This window comes from Choloepus didactylus, chromosome 6 (assembly GCF_015220235.1).
Source record: "Choloepus didactylus isolate mChoDid1 chromosome 6, mChoDid1.pri, whole genome shotgun sequence".
Taxonomy (NCBI): Eukaryota; Metazoa; Chordata; class Mammalia; order Pilosa; family Megalonychidae; genus Choloepus; species Choloepus didactylus.
The window spans coordinates 84,941,840-84,956,263 of NC_051312.1; the positions used below are offsets into that span (position 1 = coordinate 84,941,840).

The 14,424-nt window shown below is 37.1% G+C and overlaps 1 protein-coding gene across 1 annotated transcript in view; it reads right to left on the reverse strand.

Moving 5' to 3' along the window:
- The window catches only part of RRM1 (ribonucleotide reductase catalytic subunit M1), a 54,702-nt gene that overhangs the window by 27,810 nt on the left and 12,468 nt on the right, over window positions 1-14,424 (reverse strand). The window contains exons 4-7 of the mRNA XM_037840481.1: window positions 9,646-9,746; window positions 7,787-7,846; window positions 6,876-6,915; window positions 6,456-6,618 (exon numbers count right to left, since the gene is read on the reverse strand). Coding sequence (XP_037696409.1) covers window positions 6,456-6,618; window positions 6,876-6,915; window positions 7,787-7,846; window positions 9,646-9,746 — 364 coding nt within the window. The remainder of the gene's footprint in view (window positions 1-6,455; window positions 6,619-6,875; window positions 6,916-7,786; window positions 7,847-9,645; window positions 9,747-14,424) is intronic.

A 14,424-nucleotide genomic window follows, 5' to 3' on the forward strand; every position in this document is an offset into this window, starting at 1 on the left:
GAACAACTGATTGTACACTGAATGACTGTATGTTATGTGATTATCTCAATAAAATTGCATTAAAAAAAAGAAAAGGGGGGCGGGCCCAGCTCAAGTGGCTGCCCTCCCTTAGAGAATTCAGACCCCAAGGCCTGGGGAGAAAAAAAAAACAGAAACAACTTAAGCTTGGCTTCTGACACCCTCAGCCCATGGCCAGGACAGGGTCCACCAAGAATTAAAGAAGCCGCACCTCTTTACACCAGTGGAGAGCTGCAGGTTGACAAGCGCCACCTGCTGGGCAAGATAGGGAAAGCACAGAGTCTAGAGGCCTCCCAGGAAAGTCTGACAACCTGCTGGGTCTCACCCTCAGCGAAACCTGGTACTGAATACAACTTCCTCCTGAGAACTGGGCCTGTCTGGTCTGGGAAAATCTGATTGGGGTAATCAAAGAAATCAGATGCCTGGACAACAAAAAATTACGAGTCACATTAGCAAAAAAGAAAATATGACCCAGTCAAAGGAACAAATGTATGCTTCAAATGAGATACAGGAATGGAAACAACTAATTATTAACCAAAAAAATCTCCTAAATCAATTCAAAAGGCAAATCAATGAGTTGAGGGAAGATATGGCAAAAGAGATGAAGGACACAAGGAAGACATTGGGCAAACAAAAGGAAGAACTCAGAAGTTTGAAAAACAACTGGCAAAACTTATGGGAATGAAAGGCACAATAGAAGAGATGAAAAACACAATGGAGACATACAACAGGAAATCTGAAGAGGCAGAAGAAAGGATTCATGAACTGGAGGACAGAACAGCTGAAATCATACACGCAAAAGAACAGATAGGGAAAAGAATGGAAAAATATAAGCAGGGTATCAGGAAACTGAATGACAACATTAAGCAAATGAATATATGTGTCATAGGTGTCCAGGGAGAGAGGAGAAGGGAAAAGGAGCAGAAAGAATAATGGAGGATATAATCACTGAAAATTTGCCATCTGTTATGAAAGACATAAAATTACAGGTCCAAGAGCCGCAGCGTACCCCAAACAGAATAGATCCGAGTAGACTGACTCCAGGACACTTAATATATCAGATTGTCAAATGTCAAAGACAAGGAGGGAATTGTGGGAGCACCAAGAGAAAAGCGACCCATCACATACAAAGGAAGCTCACTAAGACTATGTATACATTTCTCAGCAGAGGCATGGAGGCGAGAAGGCAGTGGCATGATATATTTAGGATACTGAAAGAGAAAAACTGCCAGCCAGGAATTCTATATCCGGCAGAACTGTCCTTCAAAAATGAGGGGGAATTTAAAATACTCTGAGACAAGCAGACACTGAGTTTGTGAACAAGATATCTGCTCTACAAGAAATAATAAAGGAGGCACTACAGGCAGATAAGAAAAGGCAGGAGAGAGAGGTTTGGATAAGAGAGTAAAAATGAAGACTATCAGTAAGAGTAAAAAGAGAAAGGAAAAAAATGAAAATAAAATAATAAATGACGTATAAAATCCAAAAGACAAAATGGTAGACAGTAGACATTACGTTGAGTGAAATTAGCCAGAAACAAACGGATGGATACTGTATGGTCTCACTAATATGGACTAACATTGATGAGAGAAATTTGAGAGTTGAGAACACAGGTTATCAGGAGATAGAAAGAGGTTAGACATTGGGCATTTGATGCTGAAGGAGCACAGACGGTTCAAGATGATTGATTGTATAGATTCAGAAATGGAATGGATAGCATAATAGAGTGAGATGGTAATAATATGTAAGTACTCTGAACAAAGATGAGTGTGAGTATGGTTGAAAGAGGAAGGGTAAGGGTGGGTATGACACAAGACAGAAAGATAGAAGATAACGGTTGGGATTATATAACTTAGCGAAACCTAGAGCACTCAATGATGGTGATTAACAGTACAAATAAAAGAATGTTTTTAAATGAGGGAGAACAAATGAATGTCAACATTGCAAGGTGTTGAAAATTGGATGGTATAGGAGAAAAAATACAATCAATGCAAACTAGAATCTATAGTTAACAGTAACATTGTAAGATGCTTCCACTAATTGTAACAAAGGCAATATACCAAAGCTAAATGTCTGTAAGAAGGGGATATAAGGAATTCTTGGTGGTGGTGATTTTGTCTGACCTTTTCATTGTATTTTATTTTTATTTTTCTCTATCTTTTGTATTTTTATTCTTCATTTTTTTCTCCTTTTCCTCTTTCTTTGGGGAATAGATGGAAATGTCTTCATATATATTGTGGTGGTGAATGCATAATTATGTGACTATACTGGGAATCGTTGATTATTTACTTAGGGTAGATTATATGATGTGTGAATAAAACTGTTAAAAAATAAACAGAGGGATACAAGTGCTGAAAAAAAATGTGGAGAAAGGGATGTATCTATTCACTTTTAGTAGGGAAGTAGAATGGTGTGCCCAGCTGGAGGGCAGTTTGGTGGTTTTACAGGAAGCTAACACTGGGGTTGCCATATTGTCCTGCAACCCTGTTACAGTGTATATACTTGGAAGAACTGAGAGCAGGGACGTGAGTGGACATTGCACACTGGTGTCTATGGCAGCCATATTCACAATTCACAATGGATGTAGGTAGCCTAAGGGTACATTAACTGATAAACAGAATGGTGAACTATGGTGTATACATACAATGGAATACCAAGTGGTGGCAAGAAGAAATCAAGTCGTGAGGTAAACACCTAGGTGAATGGACCTAGAGGACAGTATGTCAAGTGAAATAAGCCAGAACTGAAAAGACAAATATTATAATGCCTCACTAATATGGACTAACTATAATGTGCAAGCTCTGGGAATTAAATCTACGAGTATAGGTTATTAGGGGAAGGCTTATGGTAAATGTTCCTAGACTTTAAGCTCTTACAGTAGTCACGTCTATTCATGAGTTGTAATGTTTATCTCTGAATTCTGAGATGCCGAGCTGGTCGGCCCCTGTAACTTCAGGTATCTGTGTGACACCTAAGACTCAGAGCCAAAGTTCGGCAGCTATGAATGTCAGCATTACCCCATACGGCAAATGTTAAAAAATGTGAAAAAGAGATCAAACTTCTATTAGAGATATGAACGAAATGGACTTGATTAGAACTAAGGTAAACCAGACTAAAGGGAAAAGGATGATACTGACTGTGTTTTAAAACCTCAACTTCTGTGTGAGACCAAAGGAATAGATGTTTATTTGGTGCAAAATCTATACTTTCTGTAGCACGCTATATAATTTAACTTGCATAGCCAGTTTATTCAAACACCAATAATTACATGGAACCCTGAATAGGAGGTGAGATCTGGTTGGTTTGCACAGGTTAGCATGAAGCCCCAATACATGCCAGAGTAATGTGGGCAGAGAATAAAAGGCATTTGCAAAGCCTCCTTGAGTGCCTGGGGAAAAATGTGGAAACATTAAACTTCCCCACTTGGGGATATTCTCACAAACACTGGGGACTACCATTGTAGTAGGCCAAGTCCTCAATCTTGGGGGTGGCCTTATGAAGCTTATTACTGCAAAGGAGAGGCTAAGCCTACTTATAATGGTGCCTAAGAGCCATCCTCAGAGAAGCTCTTTTGTTGCTCAGATGTGGCCTGTCACTCTCTAAGCCCACTTGGCTGGTAAACTCACTGCCCTTCCCACTACATGGGACATGACTCCCAGGGGTATAAATCTTCCTGGTAACGTGGGACATGATTTCCAGGGATGAGCCTGGACCCAGCATTGTGGGATTGAGAAAACCTCCCTGACCAAAAGGGGGAAGAGAAATTAAACAAAATAAAGTTTCAGCAGCTGAGAGATCTCAAATGGAGTTGACAGGTCATTCTGGAGGTTATTCTTATGCATTAGAATAGTTTGAAGGAAACACCTGAAACTACTGAACTGCAATCCAGTATCCTTGATTCTTGAAGATGATCATTTAACAATATAGCTTACACAGTTTGACTGCGTGATTGTGAAAACCTTGTGGCTCACACTCCCTTTACCCAATATATGGACAAATGAATAGAAAAAAGGGGGATAAAAAGTAAATGAATAACAGGGGAGGAAAAGGAGTTGAGATGTTTTGGGTGTTCTTTTTAACTTTTTTTTTTATTCTCATTCTTATTTTTTAGAGTAATGAAATGTTCAAAAAATTTATGTGATGAATGCACAACTATGTGATGATACTGTGAACTGACTGAACACTGTGTACGATTGTATGGTATATGAATATATCTCAATAAAACTGCACAAAAATATATATGGCAAAATAGTCATTTTTCAGTCTAGGCATAGATGGGTGTGTAAGTGTTCACTATTCTCTTCTTTGAACTTTCTCATGTGTTTGAAATTTTTCATAATAAAAAGTTGGGAGGAAAATAGATATTTCTCTTAAATGCTCTTCCAAAATATTCTACTTTCACATTCAGTATTTTTTCTTGACTTTATTTCTGAATATGGCATGAAGAAGGGGAATCTAATTATAATTTTTTCCATATGATAACCAATTTTCCTAGCACCATTTCCCCAGTGAAATGCATCAATACCTCAGTTATACATTAAGTTCCCATATGTTTCTGAACTCTCTTATACTGCAGTGGTTTATTTGTCTGTCCCAGAGAAAATATAACACTGTCTTAATAAGCATAGCTTTACAGTAATCTTGAAACCTGGTAGGACTTTTTCTTCAAAACTACCTTGCTATTTGTATTAGTTTGCTATGGCTGCTATAAAAAATTACCACAAACTTGGTGACTTAAAACAACAGATATTTATTCTCTCATAGCTCTGGAAGCCAGAAGTTCAATATCAGTTTTACTTGGCTAAAATTCAGAAAATTTCTTCAAGAGGCTCCAGAAGAGAAACCATTTCTTGCCTCTTCCAAATTCTGGTGGCTGCCGGCATTCCCTTGCTTCCAGCCACCTCACTCCAATCTCTGCCACCATCTTCATATCACCTTCTCCTTTTCTGTATATATCAAATCTCCCTCTGCCTCTTTCTTAAAAGTACATTTTTTATTGGATTTAGGGCCCAGCTGGATAATCCAGGATAACCTCTCCTTTAATCACACCTGCCAAGACCGTTTTTCCTGACTGGGTAACATTTACAGGTTCCAGGGATCAGGACCTAATATCTTTGGGTGGCTATCAGCCTCCTACACTGTTCTTAGCCTTGGCTCTTCCACATAATTTTAGAATCTGCCTGTTGAGATTTTGATTGGAATTACACTGAATATATAAATTGAAGAAAATTGATATCTTTACAACACTGAATCCATTTATGAATATAAAATCAGTTTCCCATTTATTTTTATTATCCTTCTATCATGTTTTAGAATTTTCCCCTTAAAAGTCTTATACATTTTTATTAGATTTATTCCTGAGTACCTTCCTATTACAGATGGTATGTTTTTAAAACTTAATTTCCTAAAGGTTGAAGTATAGAAATGCAACCAAGTAGTTTATATTGATTTTATATGCAAATACTTTGCTGAAACCTCTTTGGAATCTTAATCATTTGTCTGTAGGTTCTCTGATATTTTCTACATAAACAATCATACCCTCTGTGAATCGTTACAATTTTGTTCCCTCATTTCCAAATTTTTGTTTCTCTTCCTTATCTTATGATGTTGGCTATGTTGAATAGAAGAGGCGACAGAGCTAAGTTTTCAGTAGATATCCTTTAACAAATTAAGGAAGTTATTTTTCTGTATCTATTTTGCTCAAGTTTTTTATTATGAAATAGTATTAAATTGTACACCATATCAATGCAATGAATTACATTAACACATTTTTTGATGTTAGCATAACCTTGAATTCCTGGGAAAAGCCCCCATTGGAAATGGCATATTATATTATTTTACACATTTGTAGACTCTTCCATTGTTCCCTTTCTTAATGAATGGCATTACCATTAATCCTGTTACCCTACCATAAACCCAGGAACCACCCTAGATCCATATCCAAACCATCAAAAAATCCTCTTTAACCTCCTAAACAGATTAACCATTTACCTCTCTCAAGCTCTACTGTCATCACCTCATCTGAACTACCATAATCTCTTATAAAGAATACTAAACTAGTCCCCTAATTAGTTCTCAGCATTTACTTTTTTCTTAACAGCATTATTGAGATATAATTCACATACCATACAATTCACCGATTTAAAGTGTACAGTTCAACAGCTTTTAAATATATTCACAGAGTTGTGCAACCATCACCATAATCAATTTTAGAACATTTTAATTATCGGCATTTGCCTCTCTGATACAATTACCACATTGCAGCTAGAGATCTTTCCAAAATGCAAATCTCATTAATCAGAGCAGGCAATTAATAGATGTTATTGAATTACCTTATACAGTATGTGATGAACTGCCTAGTCTCTTCAGGTCAAGGTTCATTTCCATAGTGAAAACCATTTCAAGAACATTAGAAAACAACTATAGATGACACATACCTAGAAAGTTGAGGGCGGTTGGTGCCAGCATTGAAAAGAGTGGGAGAGGCATGAGTAAACCACTTCTCAGAGAGTAAGTTGTATGTTTCAATAGCAGCATCAATGTCTTCTTTGTGGATCCCCACAGATACCCTCATCAACATATGTTGTGGTCGTTCAGCCACTATAAACAAAAGAGGAGTTTTCACATTATGGAACATATCAGAAAAACTAGACTGAAACACATACTTGAATCAAAAAAAGGAATACCAAAAGAAAATTAGAAAAACTTTAAACCAATAAAGGACAGCAACTGTTCATAAACTAAATGTAAAGTTCAAAATGTTATATTAGATTTTAAACAGAAATGATAAGGCTAATAGCTCAAACCTCTCTATTCAATAGAATAGAAAATATGATATCAAGCATGTACATTTTTACCTTTTCCATTGATCTTCAACAAATAGGACCGCTCCAGTGTCTACAAAAAGCAAAGCAACCAAAAACTTTTCAGAGCACAGTTTTAAAAAACACAGTGGATATATCAAACACAGTAAGACAATCTATTTAAATATTTTCAGCTTTTATATAATTTTAAGTGAAAAAAATATTTATTTACTATTACTATTATTCAGTTTGGAACATTTTCACTTGGCTGTTTTGTTTTGGAAAAGACTGCATGAAAATTTCCAGAAAAAGCAGCTCTATACACATTAATAACAGAAGGTATAGTCATTGTCGTCATTGTCATCATCATCATCATCATCATCATTTTAATGGCTAACACTTATAACATGCTTACAACAGGCTAAGCACTAATCTAAGCCACACACACACACATTTAATTTTCAAAATAACCCTATGAAATTTTATTATTCATATTCTAAAGATGAAGAAACTAAAGTACAGAGAAGTTAAATACCTTGCTAGTAAGTGAAAGGGCACGGATTTGAACCCAGATGGTGTCACACCAACATTCATGCTCTATCATTACACTATACTGTCTATCAACATAAAAGCACATAGGAAACACTTTGTACATAGTAGGGATTCAATAAATAGATGATTCACAAACAGCAGAATAATATGGAACAATTCTAGCAAATTATCTATCTGCATATTTCCTCAGATAATCCAGAAGAAACATTTGGGAAATTGAAAAACTACAAATAGATATGCTTTCTTTGTCTTAATTCAAACCACCACCAAAATCCTAATCCCACTAATCCCCCAGTTCCATCAGAACTCCCAATAACTCACTGTCTTTATAACTGATTTACTAAAATATAAACTAAAACCTGTATTTCATGATTTAAGGAGAAATTCTCACTTATTTGAAACTCATTATTTACCTTAAAGCCAAAGTAGTTATAAGAGAAGTCTCGGTCATAAATAATGGCAGAATTCAGGCGCTGATACATAAAGAAAAGAACCAATAATTAAAATTATTAGAAGATCTATTTTCAACTAGATTCTTTTCATAAAACCTGATATCCATGAGCCATGGCTCAAGAACTAAAATAGATATAAAATGCAAAAAAAATAACACTAAGTATTATTGCTATAGAATAGAAATCCATATCTAATATTAAGACAAAGTATATAAGTTGAATATTCTAATTAGGCTTTAAAACATGCACATTAGACTAGGAGAGAACATAAAAATATGAGTTGTGTGATTAAATGTTATTTTCCAAAATTTCCCTATTACATTTATAGTACATCTCAAATGAAAGAGGGAAAGAACACAAGCATAAAACGGACAATATCCTCATCCTTAATGTGTTTTTGGATTGGCTGCTGAGTCACAAGTATTGGTACCACACACTTACTGATACATATTTTTATTTTAAAATTTATCCCAGTTTAAACTACACATAACAATACATATGATAAACAGTGACAGAAGGAAGGGTTACAATAATTCTAAGTCTCTTTAGAGCATATGATCCTTTAAAAGTTTTTAAACAAACTACTGTGACAGCAAGTTTTACAGCAGATTTAGTTAATGTTACAATTTTTTTTTGGATATAAAGCCATTTAGAGGAAAATAAAAACAACTGGGTACAAGTAATCATTTTGGATAGAGAAAAATGAAGCCAGTTTTAAAATACTACAAGTATTTCTACATAATGACCCATGTCCAAGAAATAGAAAAATCTACACCAAACCCTGCTTCACCTTTCTCTTACATTTTTAAAGGGCATTTTTATTGTCAAAGGCAGGTAGGGGCCTAGTAATGAATAGTGGAGAAATGAAGTATCTGACTATCATTATTTTATCTTTTAGACACAGGTTTTGCTATACTTGTTATTTTTGTCTTTAATCTATCTTCAAGATTGTACATAAAACAACACACAAACAACTCAATTTTCTTAGTATCTCTGGCATCAGATACATATTTCAAGAGGCAGTCAACTAATCACTCTATTACCTAATATTAAAACTGGCTTCTAATCTTTGCAGATATTCAAGGTAAATAAATCCTGTCTGTAACGGAGCTAATTGGATCCTTTCTATCCTTTCCCTTCTATACTCTGAGACCCAGTTAAGAAAGTTGTTGGAACACAAGTGGATAATTTTTAAGTAGCTGAGTAAGATCTTTTAAAATTCAGTCTAAGCAACCTTTTTGGGAGCCAGTTTGGCAATGCCCATTAAATTTTGAATGCACATACTCTCTGGCTCAGCAATTACACTTGAGGGATTTATCTTACAGATATACTCAACTATGTACAAAATACCCACCATACAAGGATATTCACTACAGCAATAAATGGAAAACAATGTAAATGTTCACCCCTAGAAGTATGCTTACATATATGTACAGTGATACTATTATACATAAAATGGAATGTTATGCTATAAGTTCATAAATGCTGATACAGAACAATCTCTTAAAATCTCTTAACAAAAAAGCATCAGCAAGTATACAGAAAAATGAAGCCAGTTTTAAAATGCTCAATATGTTACCACTAAAAGAAAAAATATATATGTATACATACACATGCACACATACACACATACAGTAGAGCTCTGGAAGAATATATTTTAAAATGATAAAATATTGCTTAGACAGGATAACTAGGATTCAGAACGGGAGAGAGAATTATTTTTCACCTTATTTCCTTTGTACTGTTTAAATTTTTTTAAATGTACATAATACTTCAAAACAAAAAAAAAAACCTTTTCACTAGAAAAGCATTATACATACATCTTTATTGGCCAAAACAATATCCAATGTCGACTTGGCCACCATGGGCGAGTGTCTGCCGTTATGAGGATTAATATAGTTGGAGAGGTCTTCCATCACATCTGAAGACATAAAAAGTGAAAATCATACAAAACTACCTAACTCCTAATTCAATCTTCAGGTAACAGTTTAAAACAGTGGTTCTCAACCCTTATTTCCATCCCAACTCACCTCAGAGTCTAGCACAGAAGATGGTCAATAAAAATATGTACGTCAAATAAACATATAATAATGCCTCACTTAAGGAAATGATCTTCCAGAGTTAAGACTAAGCATAAGCTCTTGTAATTTGAAAAAAAAGAATCAGATGACTCTGATACCCACCCTCCACTGAGAACTGCTAGTTAAAAATAAGCAAATGTGGAAATTATCATCTCTTCTCACCAATATACTTGATACTAACATTACAGAAACTCAACATTAAGCTCAGTAGCTGTAATCCCAGGCATTTCACTTCCATAAAAGCACATTTAGTAAGCCCTTTCACTTTACTCTCCTTCAAGACATTGCAGAGGAGGCAGGGCAAGATGGCGGAATGGTGAGCTGCATGTTTTAGTTACTCCTCCAGGAAAGTAGGTAGAAAGCCAGGAACTGCGTGGACTGGACACCACAGAGCAATCTGACTTCGGGCATACTTCATACAACACTCATGAAAACGTCGAACTGCTGAGATCAGCGAAATCTGTAAGCTTTTGCGGCCAGGGGACCCGCGCCCCTCCCTGCCAGGCTCAGTCCCGTGGGAGAAGGGGCTGTCAGCTCCAGGAAGAAGGGAGAACTGCAGTGGCAGCTCTTATCGGAAACTCATTCTACTGATCCAAACTCCAACCATAGATAGACTGAGACCAGACACCAGAGAATCTGAGAGCAGCCAGCCCAGCAGAGAGGAGACAGACACAGAAAAAAACAGCACGAAAAACTCGAAAATAAAAGCGGAGAATTTTTGGAGTTCTGGTGAACATAGAAAGGGGAAGGGCAGAGCTCAGGCCCTCAGGCTCATATGCAAATCCCGAAGAAAAGCTGATATCTCTGCCCTGTGGACCTTTCCTTAATGGCCCTAATTGCTTTGTCTCTTAGCATTTCAATAACCCATTAGATCTGTGAGGAGGGCCCTTTTTTTTTTTTTTAATCCGTTTTTCTTTTTCTAAAACAATTACTCTAAAAAGCCCAATACAGAAAGCTTCAAAGACTTGCAATTTGGGCAGGTCAAGACAAGAGCAGAACTAAGAGGGCTCTGAGACAAAACGCAATAATCCAGTGGCTGAGAAATTTCACTAAACACCACAACTTCCCAAGAAAAGGGGGGTGTCCGCTCACAGCCGTCATCCTGGTGGACAGGAAACACTCCTGCCCATCGCCAGCCCCATAGCGCAGAGCTGCCCCAGACAACCCAGTGTGACGGAAGTGCTTCAAATAATAGGCACACTCCACAAAACTGGGCGTGGACATTAGCCTTCCCTGCAACCTCAGCTGATTGTCCCAGAGTTGGGAAGGTGGAGCAGTGTGAATTAACAAAGCCTCATTCAGCCATCATTACAGCAGACTGGGAGCCTCCCTACACAGCCCAGCAGCCCAGAACCGCCCTGGGGGCACGGCACTCACCTGTGACATAGCACAGTCATCCCTCAACAGAGGACCAGGGGGTGCACGGCCTGGAAGAGGGACCCACTTGCAAGTCTCAGGAGCTATACACCAATACCAAGGACTTGTGGGTCAGTGGCAGAGACAAACTGTGGCAGGACTGAACTGAAGGATTAGACTATTGCAGCAGCTTTAAAACTCCAGGATCACCGGGGAGATTTCATTGTTAGAGCCACCCCCCCCTCCCTGACTGCCCAGAAACACGCCCCATATACAGGGCGGGCAACACCAACTACACACGCAAGCTTGGTACACCAATTGGACCCCACAAGACTCACTCCCCCACTCACCACAAAGGCAAAGCAGGGGAGAACGGGCTTGTGGAGAACAGGTGGCTCGTGGACGCCACCTGCTGGTTAGTTAGAGAAAGTGTACTCCACGAAGCTGTAGATATGATAAATTAGAGATAAGGAATTCAATTCGTCTACACATTCTAAAAGAACCCTATCAAGTTCAGCAAATGCCAAGAGGCCAAAAACAACAGAAAATTATAAAGCATATGAAAAAAACAGACGATATGGATAACCCAAGCCCAAGCACCCAAATCAAATCAGAGGAGACACACCACCTAGAGCAGCTACTCAAAGAACTAAAGATGAACAATGAGACCACAGTACAGAATACAAAGGAGATCAAGAAGACCCTAGAAGAGCATAAAGAAGACATTGCAAGACTAAATAAAAAAATAGATGAGCTTATAGAAATTAAACAAACTGTTGACCAAATTAAAAAGATTCTGGACACTCATAGTACAAGACTAGAGGAAGCTGAACAACGAATCAGTGACCTGGAAGATGACAGAACGGAAAATGAAAGCATAAAAGAAAGAATGGGGAAAAAAATTGAAAAAATCGAAATGGACCTCAGGGATATGATAGATAATATGAAACGTCCGAATATAAGACTCATTGGTGTCCCAGAAGGGGAAGAAAAGGGTAAAGGTCTAGGAAGACTATTCAAAGAAATTGTTGGGGAAAACTTCCCAAATCTTCTAAACAACATAAATACACAAATCATAAATGCTCAGCGAACTCCAAATAGAATAAATCCAAATAAACCCACTCCGAGACATATTCTGATCACACTGTCAAACACGGAAGAGAAGGAGCAAGTTCTGAAAGCAGCAAGAGAAAAGCAATTCACCACATACAAAGGAAACAGCATAAGACTAAGTAGTGACTACTCAGCGGCCACCATGGAGGCGAGAAGGCAGTGGCACGATATATTTAAAATTCTGAGTGAGAAAAATTTCCAACCAAGAATACTTTATCCAGCAAAGCTCTCCTTCAAATTTGAGGGAGAGCTTAAATTTTTCACAGACAAACAAATGCTGAGAGAATTTGCTAAAAAGAGACCTGCCCTACTGGAGATACTAAAGGGAGCCCTACAGACAGAGAAACAAAGAAAGGACAGAGAGACCTGGAGAAAGGTTCAGTACTAAAGAGATTCGGTATGGGTACAATAAAGGATATTAATAGAGAGAGGGGAAAAATGTATATGACAAACATAAACCAAAGGATAAGATGGCTGATTCAAGAAATGCCTTCACGGTTATAACCTTGAATGCAAATGGATTAAACTCCCCAATTAAAAGATATAGATTCGCAGAATGGATCAAAAAAAAAATGAACCATCAATATGTTGCATACAAGAGACTCACCTTAGACACAGGGACACAAAGAAATTGAAAGTGAAAGGATGGAAAAAAATATTTCATGCAAGCTACAGCCAAAAGAAAGCAGGTGTAGCAATATTAATTTCATATAAAATAGACTTTAAATGCAGAGATGCTTTGAGAGACAAAGAAGGCCACTACATACTAATAAAAGGGGCAATTCAACAAGAAGAAATAACAATCGTAAATGTCTATGCACCCAATCAAGGTGCCACAAAATACATGAGAGAAACACTGGCAAAACTAAAGGAAGCAATTGATGTTTCCACAATAATTGTGGGAGACTTCAACACATCACTCTCTCCTATAGATAGATCAACCAGACAGAGGACCAATAAGGAAATTGAAAACCTAAACAATCTGATAAATGAATTAGATTTAACAGACATATACAGAACATTACATCCCAAATCACCAGGATACACATACTTTTCTAGTGCTCATGGAACTTTCTCCAGAATAGATCATATGCTGGGACATAAAACAAGCCTCAGTAAATTTAAAAAGACTGAAATTATTCAAAGCACATTCTCTGACCACAATGGAATACAATTAGAAGTCAATAACCATCAGAGACTTACAAAATTCACAAATACCTGGAGGTTAAACAACACACTCCTAAACAATCAGTGGGTTAAAGAAGAAATAGCAAGAGAAATTGCTAAATATATAGAGACGAATGAAAATGAGAACACAACATACCAAAACATATGGGATGCAGCAAAAGCAGTGCTGAGGGGGAAATTTATAGCACTAAACGCATATATTAAAAAGGAAGAAAGAGCCAAAATCAAAGAACTAATGGATCAACTGAAGAAGCTAGAAAATGAACAGCAAACCAATCCTAAACCAAGTAGAAGAAAAGAAATAACAAGGATTGAAGCAGAAATAAATGACATAGAGAACAAAAAAACAATAGAGAGGATAAATATCACCAAAAGTTGGTTCTTTGAGAAGATCAACAAGATTGACAAGCCCCTAGCTAGACTGACAAAATCAAAAAGAGACAAGACCCATATAAACAAAATAATGAATGAAAAAGGTGACATAACTGCAGATCCTGAAGAAATTAAAAAAATTGTAAGAGGATACTATGAACAACTGTATGGCAACAAACTGGATAATGTAGAGGAAATGGACAATTTCCTGGAAACATATGAACAACCTAGACTGACCAGAGAAGACACAGAAGACCTCAATCAACCCATCACAAGCAAAGAGATCCAATCAGTCATCAAAAATCTTCCCACAAATAAATGCCCAGGGCCAGATGGCTTCACAGGGGAATTCTACCAAACTTTCCAGAAAGAACTGACACCAATCTTACTCAAACTCTTTCAAAACATTGAAGAAAATGGAATACTACCCAACTCATTTTATGAAGCTAACATCAATCTAATACCAAAACCAGGCAAAGATGCTACAAA